The sequence below is a fragment of the Jaculus jaculus genome, chromosome 1, assembly GCF_020740685.1.
Source record: "Jaculus jaculus isolate mJacJac1 chromosome 1, mJacJac1.mat.Y.cur, whole genome shotgun sequence".
Classification (NCBI taxonomy): domain Eukaryota; kingdom Metazoa; phylum Chordata; class Mammalia; order Rodentia; family Dipodidae; genus Jaculus; species Jaculus jaculus.
The window spans coordinates 43,759,778-43,776,621 of NC_059102.1; the positions used below are offsets into that span (position 1 = coordinate 43,759,778).

The 16,844-nt window shown below is 43.0% G+C and overlaps 1 protein-coding gene across 11 annotated transcripts in view; it reads left to right on the forward strand.

Annotated features, from left to right (window-relative positions):
• The window catches only part of Cpeb3 (cytoplasmic polyadenylation element binding protein 3), a 286,188-nt gene extending 278,563 nt beyond the window's left edge, over positions 1 to 7,625 (forward strand). For all 11 annotated transcript variants that reach the window (XM_045157044.1, XM_045157040.1, XM_045157018.1 and 8 more), the window contains one exon: positions 1,917 to 7,625. In XM_045157044.1, coding sequence (XP_045012979.1) covers positions 1,917 to 2,144 — 228 coding nt within the window. In that variant the 3' untranslated portion in view covers positions 2,145 to 7,625. The remainder of the gene's footprint in view (positions 1 to 1,916) is intronic.
• The last annotated feature ends 9,219 nt before the right edge of the window (positions 7,626 to 16,844 follow it).

Below are 16,844 nucleotides of genomic sequence, written 5' to 3' on the forward strand. Positions count from 1 at the left end.
TGCCAGGCAGGGCTTTGTGTAACTGGATTCATGTGCTCTTTACAGGGAGTCTATAAAGCAGGAGAGTGTACAGGTGAGGAAACAGGTCCAGGGTGGCCTGGATTTGAACCTAGGCTTGTTGGTTCCAGAGCCACTGTGGTTTGAATTGGTATACAGAGGTGAATGGAAGAGGTCCTCCCCACCCCCCGTAGTGTCTCGCTGTAGCCCAGGCTGACCTGGAATTAACTATGTAGTTTCAGGGTAGCTTCAAACTGGAACTCACAGCAATCCTCTCACCTCTGCCTCCTAAGTGCTGGGACTAAAGGTGTGTGCCACCTTGCCCAGCCCTGGAAGAGGTGTTTTTGAAGCCCACTCACTTCTCAGGTTATGGAGGGGGCCAAGTAGAAGAAGGAATAGTAAAGACAATTTCCTTCAAGAGTGTAAGCTTTCTCAGGTGGGCCTTCCATGCAGAAATGTCTGATTGGTGGATAGACCTGAGACTAGAACTCATGGCCTGCAGTTGGAGTCTAGAGCAGAAATAGTGTCCAGCTCCCTCGGTCCCTGCTCACCTGCTTCCACTGTCTACAGCCCTGGTAGGCCTTGACTCATGTCCTAGGAGCTCCCGATGGTACACAGCGGCCACCTGAATTGTCAGGGAGTTGTCCTGTCACAAGCCACATGTCCCTGTTTCCAGCCACTGGGTTGCTTTTGCCAGGCTGGCTGTGGAGCAGGTGTGGGAGAGGCTCAATTGGACTCTCATCTCATGCTTATTCCTAACATTCAAGAGGGATAAATTGAAATTAATGATTTTTCTTCTCTGAGACTATAGGAAAGGAATGTGGGGCAAACTACTGTTTTTGTATTTGTATGTGACTGTGTGTGCGTGTGCACGTGCGCGTGCGTGTGCAGCAATCAGAGGACACCCCCTCCAGTGTCCACCCTTTCTTCCCACTTTCTCTGTGACAGGATCTCTCTTGTTGTTTATTTTTCACTTCATGAGCCAGACTAACTGGCCCATGAACTTCGGGATTCCCGTGGCACCGGGGTCACAGATGGATGTGCCGCTTCACACCAGACTTTGCCTAGGTTGGCAGGCTTGCAAGCGAGCACCTTAACCTGAGCCACCTCCCCAGCCCCACACTGCTAGCGTTCCTTGCTTTTGGTTTTTATGTCACACATCTTTGCTTCGTTTAGATTTCCAAATGCTCCCCACAGGGCTGTTGGTTCTTTTTATTTTTATTTTTTTGATCTTTTGAGGTAGGGTCTTGCTGTAGCCCAGGCTAACCTGGAATTCACTATGGAGTCGCGGGCTGGCCTCCAACTCACAGTGATCTGCCTACCACTGCCTCCTGAGTGCTGGGACTAAAGGTGTGTGCCACCATGCCTGACAGGACTATGTCCTTATTAAAGCTTCCTTCCGGTCCTGGCTGAAGATAAGGCAATAAAGCAAGTCCAAAAGATAAAGAAACCTCTGTGACTACAGTCGATTTTCAGCTTGTCACCTATCTCCCAGCAGTCCATGGTGTCTGCTTCAGCACTGGGCTGCTGAGCTGAAAGCCTTGTCAGCACAGCACAGAAGCCCAGAGCCTCCAGTCATGTCCCTTCAGCCCACCTCTCCAGCCTTCTCCTGCTTGTGGGTTTGTGTCTTGCCGGGTCCTCTCCCTGGAATGTTCTTTGTCCCCAGCCTCAGGATTGAGCTCCTCTACGCTTACACGCCTGGCCCTCTGTCCTCCCGGCTGATGTAGATGTGGTGTGCCCTTCCCAGATTGCAGGCAGGCAGAGCACGGGGAAGGGCAGGGAGGAGAAGAGCTGGCCTGATCCCACACAGATAGTGGGTAAGGGGCTCTCGTCCACCCAGATGCGCAGTGGTCACCCAGCCTGTGGACACAGACGAGGGAGAAAGCACGCTAACGTTTCCCTCTCCTCCTTGGCCCCAGGTGGAAGTGAAGCCGTATGTGCTGGATGATCAGATGTGTGACGAATGCCAGGGCACGCGCTGCGGTGGGAAGTTCGCCCCGTTCTTCTGTGCCAACGTCACCTGTCTGCAGTATTACTGCGAATACTGCTGGGCCAGCATCCATTCCCGAGCCGGCCGCGAGTTCCATAAACCGCTGGTGAAGGAGGGAGGTGACCGCCCTCGCCACGTCCCGTTCCGCTGGAGCTGAGCCCGGGGCCGACCCAGCCATAAGTACTGGAGTAGCTAACAAGGAGGGAAAAGAGAGGGCACTGCCTCAGGGCTCACGGTGTTCTGGAAATCTGTGCATTTGTTCTCGATTTTTAAAGAAGAAATGGGTCTTTTATTATTATTATTATTATTTACAGTCATATTACTGAACTCAGTGTCCAGTAGAATGCAAAATTGCAGAGTGTATAACGGTACTGATTTGCACTTTGATTCACACCTTTGTCTGCTTGGTACCTTCATTTCTTACACCCGACCTGTCACCTTGACAGTATGGTAGACTGCCATTCTCATCAGCGGCCATCAGGTTGATGTGTGTGACTCTTGTTTGTTGCTGTGTTGTTGCTCTGATTGTTTTGAAACTGGAGCATGCACTTATTTTCAGAAGCTTAGAGAGTTGCCCCCAGGACAAGGTTTACCAAAGGTGATACTGGCGAGTAAGTGACAGATGTAGCAGAAACTTCACCATTCAGCGATCATGAGCTGGGGTCATGTAGCGTAAGGAAAATCCTGAATGAAATCAGCCTTTAGTTGCTCTGTATTTTGACTTGTAAGGATACCTCATGAGGATCTTCATTTTTCCTTCATGTTTGATTTTTGTTTTGCTGAAGATTTTGGTTAATCTTTTAGTGTTATGTAAATTTATGCTGCAATAGCTTTTGCTGCTATTAAAATGGTATTGTTAATACCATAATACTCTATTCAGGCTAAGGTATCAATTAAAAACAAAAACAAAAGCCCAACAACACTTTGTGATTTAGGGATAGAGCCAGCTGCTGAGAGGAGATGAGAGCAGACTTGAGAAAGCTTCAACGGAAGGTCACTGCTTCTGACTGCATGTTTACTTAATCAGGTTGCTGCATGCAATAGATCTTATATCCAATGTCTAGTATAAAACCTTCCCACAGTGCACAAATTAAGAATCTATATAAGCTATAAAATACTCATTTTTTAAAAGAAGATTTCTTTCATTCAGAGAACTGGTAGCCAATCGGAGGAAGGCATGCCTCAGTGAGTGGAATGCTTCTAGGGGGAGCCCAGAGCGGGACGACCTGCATTACACCCAACACCAGACCTAGGTGTCGGGCGTTCTTGGAGCCAGTCTGTGGGTGGTAGATGAGTACCCGCAGTGCTGTGATGTGCTGTGCAGTTTACTTACGTAGTAAAGTGATTAGGTCTAACTGTGATCAAGCTTAACTCTTTAAAGCCTCTGTCAGACATTAACGAACTTGACCATTCGTAGCTGGTCATATTACTAAGTAACACATGAGCTCGTAGTCGAGACCCTCTAGTGCTTGCTCCATTTGACATAGCTTCAGACCTTGTCCAGAAAACCAAAGAGCTCATCTTAGCTTACAACACTAAGAATATATACAGTATCTAGACATAAGTTATCAGACTGACAAACTAGGCACATCTTTGAGAAAGTCGTGTGATGGTGACACTAAAGAAATATCTATACAAAAGAAGGTGGCCTGGGCAGAGCTGGTGTCTGGGTGAGAGATTAACTACTTAGTTCCTGGATTTATCCTGAAAAGCTTGAACAGAATGAAACCCTGCTAGCACCACATGGACTTTTTTAGCATTCACTCCTGGGCTGCAGATAGTAATATATAAACACACACAGTGACTGCAAGACCATGTAAATCTTTTTAAAAATCTTCTTCCTATGTTTTGAATTCTGGGGACAATCTGACTGGATATGACACTGCAGAATAGATTTCAGTCGCTGTGTTTTCTGTGCTGTGATGTCCTTGTACTGTCGAAGTTAGTATAGCTTGTTCTTGGTCATTTGTTTTTTTCTGTTTTGTTTTGTTTTGTTTTGTTTTCTCTCCAGCCTTTAGTTGCAATCGCTGGCTCCCAGCGAGTTTGTTTTCAAAAAGGAAAAACAAAATAGTTTTTTACTGGATTAAAAATGCCTATCAGAATCCTCCCCTTTTTGAGGTTTCCTCTGGGCTTTTGGTAATTGCTTTTTTCCGGCCCAGGTGTGGTTTTGTTTGTTTTTCTTTTTTCTATGTTTGTGGTTTTTTTTCATCTGTACAAGAAATTTTGTTATGCACTACTACTTTTTGTATTCTAGACCGTTTTCAAAAAGTTGGCTGATGATTTTCGTTTGTTTGTTTTTAAGGAAAAAGGCATGCTTTCTGACTGACATGATCTTTTGCAATACCTCAATTTTGAAATATAGGAAAGAAAATGATATTTTCTAAGTAAGTTTATTCAGAAAAATATATATTAATTTAATTCTGCAAGAAAATGATTTAACAGATGGGTAACTTTATTTTTTTCATGCTTATTTGTGTTTTTTGAAAATGAAGAAGTTAGAGCTTTATAACTATAATATTAAAGATCATATCTAACCTACAGAAATCTACCTAATTATGTGAAAGAAGCAAGCGTTTTGAAGAAGCACCCTCTTTCGTGTACTAAACTAACACTGAGGTTAAAACAATAAAAGAAGCTGGAAGATTGTACAGCATAAAGCTAAAATGAAGGCAAAAAGACTAGCTTATAAAAATCAACTCCATTTGGTGCTGAAAGTTGTGAATAGATGGTGGAAACTACTTTCCCTTAATTTGTATATTTATAATCAAGCGTTGATTGTGCACGACTGACCAGGATTGTGAAAGAGTTCTTCTGTTTGTATTTTTTTAAAGAGAACTTTTTTAGTTTATTAAATTATAACATGTTCCCTTTTGTTTTGTAAATAAATGTGCCCCCGGGTTCTTAATGTTATATTAAAAGAGAGGGTCCTTCAAAAGAATTATTTTTTAAAACACAGAGGTGTTCTGACCTGCAACTTAACTGGGAAGCCCCTGGGTGCCACAGGGCCTGTGGTGGCCTTTCCTGGATGGGACACTTGAACTCGTGGATGTTTTGAAGGCTGCGACCTAACCTCGACTATTTGTTGTTCCGTGCAATACTGTTTGTACTGTTTGTATAAAAAATAGAAAAAAAAGAAGAAAAAAGGCATAAATCTTTATTGCAGATTTATTTTCATTGCAAACTTTAGACATTGTGATTCACTGAAATCATTTTTCTACTGTCAAATATGTACCTTTTCTTCATGCTGGTATTTTTTCAATAGTAATGTAGCCTTTGTACTGAGACAAATTTTCATTGTTATTTTTAGAAAGATTTTTTGCTAAGAAAAAAATTAAACATATTTACATATTTTTCATTTTATTTCGTATTTTCTTTAAGGAGTGCTTTCTCAATCATTAATAGAGTTGTTTCTGGGAGGGACTTTCATATCTGGTCAATGTCATAATATTATTTTGTATTTTTACTTGGAATAAATTAATTTTATGATGCTAATCCTTTAAAAGTTTATTTTTTTCATTTTCAGTTATTTTTGAAGCTAAAACCTTTGTAATATTGTTACTAAAGTGTCTAGTTTTTTGAAATGCAAAGCTTTATGTATTAACTTGCTGATGTGGTTTACAATAGTGTGACAATGATGAAAATGGCTGGTTATGTAAAGCGATTGGAAACATAACGGATAATTGGGTAATAAAATGACAGAATGAGAGAACATGTGAAATCTTGACAAGCCTTTTCCTTTATTGCAGTGCTTTAGTGTAAGACTAGGGATGTCACAGTACAGGTCTCTAAGGATGTCACAGTGGATTTATACAACACCAGGTGCAGCCAAATCTGTGGCCCTGATAATGAAGTCACTCTCCTGAAATACCACTGGGTTTGAAACCTAGCTAGGTCTACAGAATGTTTCAGCGCTTTTCCCTTCAACTCCTCACATGTCTTGTGAGTATGTGTGGGCGTACGTATGTGCGTGTGCATGTGTGTGTGTATGTGTGTCTGTCTGTCTCACCAGCTGCTGTCCATGTGTGAGATGGTGCCTTTCCCTCCCAAATCTCTTACTTGCTTCTACCGTGGTGACATCTGTGGGTCAAAGGAAGACACCACCTTGTATGTAGCATAGGCTTGAACTGCGGTGTCTCACTGGTACTTCCCTGCAAGGGCTGGCGGTGCGAGAAGCACACTCGCCTGTCACCACTTGTAGATGCACACAGTTTGTGTTGGGCTGCATCTTCCTCCACACCCTGCCTGCTCCCTGGTATGGCACCCCGCGTTTGCCTTTTATCATGGCGACACATTGGGCCACCCCTTGCATGATCTGTCTGCCCTCCTGTCGCTGCTTTCCCAGCCCCCACTTCCCTGGAAGTGTGCTGTTAAGGCAGCGCGTCGTTACATTGGCACCTAAAATCAACGCAGAAACATCATACAACTGCAAAACTGGTGTTGCGTAAACAGAACATCCAATGACTTGCTCTAGCTAGGTGGTGTGTTTCTGCGGTTGTTGGTGGCCTCTTCTGCCGTGGCTATGGAGGTGGGCTTCATCAACAACTGGGAGAAACGTGTGTCCAGAGTTGGCTCTCGGGTACGCTCTATGTATTCAGTTTTGTAAATAACATATAGATTAGATCAAGTTGTGGTGTAAAATTTTAACTCAAATTGGGTACTATTGGTTGGAATTTTACATTAACTACAAATAAATGATTAGGAACAGAAGAAAAGAAATTGGAAAAATTCTTGTTTAGTGGTATAAAGATTATGCTTAGATTTCTGCCTATATCTTGTGTTTTATAGCTTGTTAGTGAGGCATGGGCTAATGCAGAATGTACTGCATTTATGCAATTAGCAAACAACTGCTAGTTTTCATTTTCTCTATTATATTAGCAACAAAATGGCATTTAACTGGGTAAAGCTCCTATCTAAATATTTGAGTATTGTGACATCTCTACTTGCAAGGTTTGAATGAAAGATTAGTCACAGATTAGTGAAAAAAAGTATCTTTTTGTTAAAACTGGCTTATTTGTATGGACTGTTTCTTTTTCACTAGTTTGTATGGTATGTCTGCTAACATTTCTTTGTGGTTTTTTTTTTTCTTTTATGATAACCAAATTTCTATCTCAGCTGCAATAGTGTTCCATCCTACCATGGAGTATTTTATAATGAATGCTGTTGACTTTATACCCCAAAATGGGCCAAGAAGGGGAATCTGTGATTCAGGGATGTTACATTTGTATGATGAGGAAGTTAATTGCAACAAGTAGAAAACTTGGGTGCTAACACAGGATAACTTCTCTTTTTCCTGGACATAGTTCTGTTGGGGTATAAAGTATTAGGTATTTGTATTTTTGCTGTCAAAATAATGGACATAACTTTTAGAGTGTTCACAGCTAAGATCTCTGTATTTGTTTTTCAACTAACGACTAATTTTAAATGTATTGTACCTTTTATTACCTGTTCTCTTAGATTGTTTTTGCTAGTAACCCTTACTCAGCTTCTGCCTTCGGGGCTTGGACTCATACTGCTTGTGTGGAACTACAGTACTGTGACTAAACATGGAGCTCGATGCAGCGATTGCTTACAACTGCTTACACTTTGTAGTTTGGACTTTTTTTCTGTAACAACAACTTATTAAATCTAGTTGTATGAAGCACTGACACTTGTCATCCTTTGCATCTGCGGAGGAGCACCTTGGTGTGTTGGGTTTGCACATGGGAAACATTCTATCTTACTTGATGGGTAGTTTCCTCTTTTAAAAGTCCCCACGCAGTACACTCCGTCGGGGAAACTTCACTTTTTCTCTGACACGTAAAGTACAAGTGTAGGGACTGGAGTGATGTTTCGGCAGTTAGAGGCGCTTGTTTGCAAGACCTGATGACCCAGTGTTCAGTTCCCCAGTGCCCACACGTAAAGCCAGATACATGGAGTGCCCATGCAGTTGCCATAGGCCCTGACCCGCCCTTTCTCATTCTCTTTCCTTGCTAATAACCAAAAAAAAAAAAAAAAAAAAAAAAAAAAGTATATATGAAACGGGAAGGCATATTTGACTCAAGTGGACGAGTGTTCAGCGCAAGGTTTTTAGAGGTATAGGTATACTTGTGGTTCTTTGGTAAGAGAGAGAGAGGGAGAGAGCGCGAGAGCTGGAGATGGAACCCGGGGCCTGGGCAAGCTAAACTGGCACTGTGCCCCGGAGCCACACCTCCACCCCGCTAGTTTTAAGAGCCAGCACATTGGCACATAAAAACCAGTTTCCTTTAAAAAAAAGTTGAACTAGTAAGCATCTCACTTTTCACAATTACACTAGGCTCTCCTAGTGATATTTTTCAGAAAAATCATTTTGGTAAATGCCCCCTGTGACTGGTCGTGGACGCGGTCTCTTGGTGCTAATCCCTGAAGGGAGTGGACGGCGCGTGTCAGCACGAGCCAATCCCAGGCCGGGTCCCCTCCCCAGCAGGGCGGGTCTGCGGGGTGCGGTCTGAGCGCGGAAGGCGTGGGGCCGGACCGCGTCGCTCCTGCGTCCGCCTCCGGGCGATGGAGGGGGAGAGGAGAGGAATAGGGAGAAGGGAGAGGAAGGGAGCGGGGAGGAAAGGAAGACGGCGCAGGGGAAGGGAGAAGTGCTGGGGGAGGTGAGATCTATTCTTTCCACTCTCCCACCCCCAAGGGGAGTGAAACGTGATCTGGTTAGGAGGGGACAAGAGGGGAGGGGCGGCTGGTGTTCCCTCCACACCCCTAGCTCCCGCACGGCCCCCTTCCTGCATCGGGTTCCCATCCCACCCCGTCTCCTGTCTCCCCCAGTGGCCTGCCCCTGTTGGCCCAGGCGCCGGCCTGTGAGCCTCCCCGGCCCAGCAGCGTGTCTACGGCCCGGTGTAGCTCGGGTTTGCGCGCTTGGAGCTCCAGTGTCCCGCCTCAAATGGAATGAAATGCGTTCTGGGTCGCTTGCTATAAGCGACTCCTTGGCAACAGCGCCCCCTACTACTTCCCTGGGCCCACCTGAGTCAGCGGACCAATCAGGTCTCTTCCTTACGCGCCTGAGTCAGGACAAAACTCTCTCCTAGTTAACTACCTACCAGCCACCGGTCTTGTGGCTCATTCTCCTGGCTTCTGAATGTCTAGGTCCCGACTTCAGTAATTTCTTTCCCCTTCCCAGCCTGGGATAGATGGGATCCTGCCTCGAAAATGAAATTCCAATGCTAGCATGCTAGAATTACTTAAACATTTTCTTTTTTCGAGATAGGTTTTCTCTTTACCCCAGGCTGCCTTGGAAGTCACTTTGTAGCTGCAGGCTGGCCTCCAACTCATGGAATCCTCCTACCTCAACCTCTTGGGTGCTGGGATTACAGGCGTGTGCCACTATGCATGGCTCAAATTAGCGAATCTTATTACTATTATTTAGAGAATACTTCATTAGTTTCTATAATCAAACCCACGTAGACAATACCTTATATACTTAATACAGTGCGTTGCCCCTATACAAATGGAAAAAAATTTTCTTTCTAGTCCAATATGACTGTTAATTTCTGTACAATGCCAACTTAATATGGTAAACAGGTATTTTTTTCCCCAAAGTTGACAGCATAGCTAGTTTCCAAAAATTCAAATTATATACGTATATATACACATATATATGACCAATAATAGCAGTATGTTATGCTTCAATAGCAACAACAGCTTTTCCAGGTTCTGCAGTTGTCTGAACAAAATTGTAGAGTCATCCAGCACGCTTATTTTAAAAAGTGTAAAAAGAAAACCCCAGAAAAATTAGCTAATTTCTTTAGAAATAAAATACTTGAAAAAAATTTTTATTTACCTATTTGACAGAGAAAGCGATGGGGGGATGGGCATGCCAGGGCCTCCAGCCACTGCAAATTACTGACACATGCACCCCCTTGTGTAGCTGGCTAACGTGCGTCCTGGGGAATCGAACCTGAGTCCTTTGGCTTTGCAGGCAAACATCTTAACCACTAAGCCATTCCTTTACATGGGTACTGAGGAATTGAACATAGGCCATTGGGCTTTGCAAGCAAGAGCCTTGAACCACGGAGCCATGTCTCCTACCCATCTAGCTCATTTTTAATGTCTGTGCATGTGTGGTGGCCAGGGCCCCAGGTCTCCCACTGGTCTGGAGCTGTACTGGCCAACAAGCCCTAGAGATCCACCTACATCCAGGATTATAAATGTGTGCCACCATACTGGACCAAAGGTTTCTGGGGATCAAACTCAAGTTACCACATACTCGAGACATTAGTTTTACCAACTCAGCTCAGTTTATTTTAAAATATCTTGCTAGGTGTTTCGTTTATTTTTACTTATGACAGAGAGAGAATGAGTATGTCAGGGCTTCTAGCCACTGCAAATGAACTCCAGATACAATCACTACCTTGTGCACCTGGCTTACACAGATACCAGGAAATCAAACCTAGGTCCTTAGGTTTTGCAGGCGCTTGCCTTAACCACTACGCATGCTCTCCAGTCCTCTTGCTAGTTTTTCTTCCCCTAATATTTATTTCTTTGACAGAGAAAGAGGGAGAGAAAATGGCGTGCCAGAGCTTCCAGCCACCGCAAAAGAACTCCAGACAGGTGCACCCCTTGTGCATCTGGCTAACATAGGTCCTGGGGAATGGAATCTGGGTCCTTTGGCTTTGCAGGCAAGCGCTTTAACCGCTGAGCCACCCCTCCAGCCCTCTTGCTAGATATTTTTTTTTAATTTTTTTTTGCTCATTTTTTATTTATTTATTTGAGACCGACAGACACAGAGAGAAAGACAGATAGAGGGAGAGAGAGAGAATGGGCGCGCCAGGGCCTCCAGCCACTGCAAACGAACTCCAGACGCATGCGCCCGCTTGTGCATCTGGCTAACGTGGGACCTGGGGAACGGAGCCTCGAACCGGGGTCCTTAGGCTTCACAGGCAAGCGCTTAACCGCTAAGCCATCTCTCCAGCCCTCTTGCTAGATTTTTGACTGAAATTGCTTTGAGTACATACATCTATTTGCAATCTTAATATTTTCAGAACAACTGTGTTTTGCTGGTTATCAAATCCAGGGTTTTGAGCATGCTAGGCAAGTGTTCTACCATAGAACCATCTCTATCTGCAGCAGTTTCTTTCTTGTTGCTGGGAAAATCACCCACGCAGAAGCTGCTTATGGGATGTAGATTTCTTCGGCCTCACAGCTTCAAGGGCATGTTTCATCACACTGGGCAAAGCATGACAGGAGCAAACAGGTGAAAGCAGAGTGAACTCTGAATACCCAGGGCGATTGTACTCGTAAACCTCAAGGCCTGGCCCCAGTGACACACCTCTAGCAAGGCTTCACAAGCTGGGGATACAAACACATGAAGCTGGGGGGACATACTACATACTCACCGCCACAGTCCCTGATCCAAAGTCTCCTTTTCATTGTGCAATGTTCAACATGAAGGCCTTTTACAGAGTTTGGATTTTGGTCCTATTATATATGGAACACTAATAATTTCTGGGCTGGAGAGATGACTAAGTGGTTAAGGCACTTGCCTGCAAAGCCTATGTTTGACTTGCTAGATCCCATGTAAGCCAGATGTACATGGTGACACGTGCAAGGTCGCATATGTGCACAAGGTAGCGCACTCTGGAGTTTGACTACAGCAGCTGGAGGCCCTGGCATGCTAATTCTTTCTCCTCTGTGCTCAATCTCATAAAAAATTCCAACTAATTCCTTTTTTTTTTTTAAGTTTTTATTTATTTGACAAAGGGAGGGAGGGAGAGAGAGATTGGGCACGCCAGGGCATCCAGCCACTGCAAACGAACTCCAGATGTTTATGCCCCCTTGTGCGTCTGGCTTACCTGAGTCTTGGGGAATTGAACCTGGGTCCTTTGGCTTTGCAGGCAAACACCTTAACCACTAAACTATCCTGCCAGCCCCTCCAACTAATTCTTATTGTTAGCATGCAGAAAAAAAATTTGCATACTGACCTCATAATCCATTTTCATTTTTTTTTTTTTTTTTTTTTTAATTTTAATTTTATTTATTTGAGAGTGATAGACACAGAGAGAAAGACAGATAGGAGAGAGAGAGAATGGGCGTGCCAGGGCTTCCGGCCACTGCTAACGAACTCCAGACGCGTGCGCCCCCTTTTGCATCTGGTTAACGTGGGACCTGGGGAACCGAGCCTCGAACCGGGGTCCTTAGGCTTCACAGGCAAGCACTTAACTGCTAAGCCATTTCTCCAGCCCTATTTTCATTTTTTAAATGAAACTATGTTCCTATAGCCATAGGAATGCTTTCTTTTTGCCTGGTTCATGTCTTCTTTACAATTTTCATTCTAAGATTCATAGCTGTTTCAGTAGTTGATTTTTCACTGCTTTATAGCACTGCATCATATAAATCAATGTCCCCAGGAGTTATTTGGTGCCATACTTTAAAGTAAGCTCTTCTAAATTTAGCCTCTACTTTTCCTTTGCAAGCTCCAGACTTAATCACCTGTCTACCTAACACCTTTTGACAGCCAACCAACAGGTGATTGAAATTTTAATTTATTTTTGTTTTTTTAATTTGAGAGCAACAGAGGAAGAGGCAGATAAAGAATGGGTGCAGGCTCTCCAGCCACAGCAAACAAACTCCAGATCCATGTGCCCCCTTGTGCATCTGGCTTATGTAGGAACTGGGGGATCAAGCCTCAAACTGGGGTCCTAAGGCTTCACAGGCAAGCGCTTAACTGCTAAGGCATCTCTCCAGTCCCAGGTGATTGAAATTTAACATGAAAAACTAACAGATATTGCTGAAGACTCCACATACTTGGGCTGCAAGGCCACTGAGAAATCCTGCTGGAACTGAGCTGATAACCTCCTCCATGTAGACCAGCTCACAGAAAGCTGGAAGAAGCAACATATGCAGTTGGATGGGAGAAACAGATGCCACCAGTGAAGATACTCAACAGCGGACACTGCAAGCCTTGTAATTGGCCAGCCAGCCCAAATGAGCCAATGGGTGCAATAGTGGCAGGTCTGTCATGGTGGAAACCAACTGCCCTCTAATTGGACTGAAGGCCCACTCCATGGGAGGGACTACATCCCTGATACTGAAAACTTAAAACGGGTAGTCATGAGCCCTAGGGGTGTAACATCTGCTGATGTCTGGAAAAATGTATATAGTATGCTTGTCAAACTGCCCAGTAAGCACTTCTCAATATTTATACCCTCATATTAACGCTACTCTCACTTTGGGGAGAGAATCTTTTTTCAGATGGCAGTGACCTTGGGACGACTCAGAAGGTATCATAGTGCTGGAAAGAAGTGACTGGAGTACTGAGTAACATCTCGATCACACCTTCCAAGGCTCAGGGTCTGATGTGGAAGAGGTGGCAGAAAGAATGTAAGAGCCAAAAGAAGGGTAGGACTCCTTACAACGTGCTCCCTCCAGACATAAAATGGCCTGGATATCCATGACCTCACAGTGCCTGACACTACCTGCACAAGACCATCATAAGAGGAGGAAAAGACCATGACATCAAAATAAAAGAGAGACTGATTGAGATGGGGAGGGGATATGATGGAGAATGGAAATTCAAAGGGGAAAGTGGGGAAAGGGAGGCTATTACCATGGCTATTTTTTATATTCATGGAAAATGTTAATAAAAACTGAGAAAAAATTAAGATATAAAATTAAAAAAAAAAAAACAAAGTGGGAGGAAATATGATGAAGAGTGGAATTTCAGAGGAAAGGGGGAGGGGAGGAAATTCCCATGGACTATTGTTTACAATCATGGAAGTTGTCAATAAAAAAATAAAAATAAAAACTAACAGAAAACCACCTGATTTCCTACTCTATCCCATCCCCAAATTTGCTCCTTTTTCAGTTTTCACCATTCTCCATTTACACTGCTAACCCAGCTGTGTAAGAAATTAACCCACTTGGTTTTATGTTGAGGTACAACAAAAACATATTGGCTTGACTGAGACAACAGTAATTATGAAGGTAGGCAGGGAATAGGGAAAGAAAAAAACACACGGAGCTTACGTAAGTAGTTTAGACATGGGATGAAGGTGATCAGAAGCCACATTTGGCAAGTAGGAAGGTCAGTAAGAAGCCAGTAGTCTAGGAGAGGTTAAGGTGGTGGTGAGAATTTACAGTGCTGGCTAAAACTATGGAGAAAGTTGAAACTTGGAACGATTTGTAGAGATGGTAGAACTGACTGAAGGAGTGGAGGAAGCAGCATTAAAAAAAAAAAAACAAAAAAAAAAACCAGCCGGGCGTGGTGGCGCACGCCTTTAATCCCAGCACTGGGGAGGCAGAGGTAGGAGGATCGCTGTGAGTTCGAGGCCACTCTGAGGCTACATAGTGAATTCCAGGTCAGCCTGAACCAGAGTGAGACCCTACCTTGAAAAATCAGAAAAAAGAAAAAAAAAAAAACACCACAGATGGGGCTGGGAAAATGGCTTAGCGGTTAAGGCGTTTGCCTGCAAAGCCTAAGGATCTCGGTTCAATTCCTCAAGACCCACGTAAGCCAGATGCACAAAGGGGCACATGTGTCTGGAGTTCATTTGCAGTGGCTAGAGGCCCTGGTGTGCCCATTCTTTCTCTCTCTCAAATAACTAAATATAAAACAGATGTAAGTCAAAAGCAACCTATTGTCTTAGCCATGATTGACTTTTCCTCCTGGACTCCCATTTAATGTATTGGACTTTCTCATTCTATCTTCCATGATGCCTGCCTGATTTTTTTTACCTGTTTTATCCATTCAGTACTATGTAGTCAATTGGCAACTTTGTAATATCAACACTCCAGCTCTCTTCCACTGTGTTTAATTTGCCTATTAAAGGTCCTTTCTCCTCTGTAACATTTTCTCATTTTATACCAAATTATTGAAATCATTTTTATGGTCTTTCATAATTTGCATCTGTTGGCTCTTCTTCCTGTAGGTGGCATGTAAAATCTTCCCCTATGTGGTAATCTCATGGGGTATTACTTGAAACTATCTCTATAGAACAGTTTTACATTTACGACTGTTAATATTCCAGAATTTTGTGTTATTTTTAAGCCTTTCAAGGTAGGGTCCCACTCTGGTCCAGGCAGACCTGGAATTCACTATGTCGTCTCAGGGTGGCCTCAAACTCACAGTGATCCTCCTACCTCTGCCTCCCAAGTGCTGGGATTAAAGGCAGGCGCCACCACATCCGGCTTCCACCTTATATCTCAGTCCCTATATTCATCAGAACTTCATTGGCTGAATTTACCCCACAGGATAAATTATTGTTGTTGAAAGCAATGTGGTCACATTCTCCTATCTAAGCACTCACAGGTCTTGCTTAGCTTCTGAGATGAGTCCTGCTTTGAGTTGTATGGCTATAGCCTAGGTCACAATCTCAAACTGTTTCACTGGAATACTCACCTTTGGATAAGATTATTATATAAACACAAGAAATAAGTGCAGCTTCCCCACTGACACTTTCCTTCAAATTACTATTGTAATAAGCTCTGTTGAAAGAGAGAGAGAGAGAGAGAGAGAGAGAGAGTGTGTGTGTGTGTGTGTGTACAACTATGCAAGAAACAAACCCAGGTCTTCCACTTTTCAAGATTTCCAGACACAAAATGGCCTAGAGATCTATGACCTTGTAGTGCCTGGCACTACCTACACAAGATCTTTAAAATAGGAGGAAAAGATGATGACATCAAAACAAAAGATACCAGCTGAGAGGGGGAGGGATATGATGGGGAGTGTATTGTGAGGGGTGTCTATAACTATGGAAGTCATTGATTAAAAAAAAAAAAAGTGAAAGCAACAAAAAAGACAATCTCTGAATCTATAAATAGGTAAATAGGTTCTCCCCCCGCCCCCCAAAGGTAGTATCTCACTCTAGCCCAGGCTGACCTGGAATTAACTATCTATTCCCAGGCTGGTCTCAGACTCACAGCAATTCTCCTATTCTGCTTCCCCAGTGCTGGGATTAAACTATTTGAAATTTTCTATAATAAACAGGAGTATAATGGACACCATGAACCCATAATCCAATTTGGTATCAACATTTGACCATGTATGATTTATTTCCCACACACATATTTTTAAAAACATAACTAATATGTCATCACATCCATAAAACTAACAGTAGCTCTTTAATACTCATTAACTCAATTTTGCTTGTGTCTCCCTTACTCAAGGTGTACTACTGAGACTGCACACCTAACAGTATCAAATTCTTGGTTATGTGTCTTCCTTTGGAAACCTGGAATGTGTCATTTACTATTTCACCACAAAAAAGCTTTAAAAATAAGTCACACTATTTCCCACATAGAAATTATTTTCTTGTGTACTCTTCTAGAAATAGTCTAGTAACATACACATGTACTTTCAGATTAAAGCTTTAAATTGCCCAAATGCCTGACATCTAGTTCTGACTTTTCAAGTTAGGATTAAAATTGTTTTAAATTTTGGTGTGAATTCTTTTGTATCTTACCATCTCTTCAATGATATGTTGTTCCCTACATACTTTTTAGAAAGTATCAATTTCAATGAGCTATGTTAACTAGCTGGTATATGAAAATAGCAAATAAATAGTTAATAAAAACAGTTAACTCAAGTACCTCGAATATTCTCCATAAAATAATAAATTTCCTTTTAGTCGTCTTTTTTTTGGTTTTTCAAGGTAGGGTCTCACTGTAGCCCAGGCTGACCTGGAATTCACTATGTAGTCTCAGCGTGGCCTCAAACTCATGACAATCCTCCTACCATTGCATCCCAAGTGTTGGGATTAAAGGTGTGCGCTACCACGCCCGGCTAGTTTTCTAAATATAAATTTAAATCCTAAATGATAAAGAAAAAAGTGTTTGGTTTAAAAAAAAATGTATCTACACTAACTATCTAAATCTTTACTACAAATAAGACACAATTGCATATATA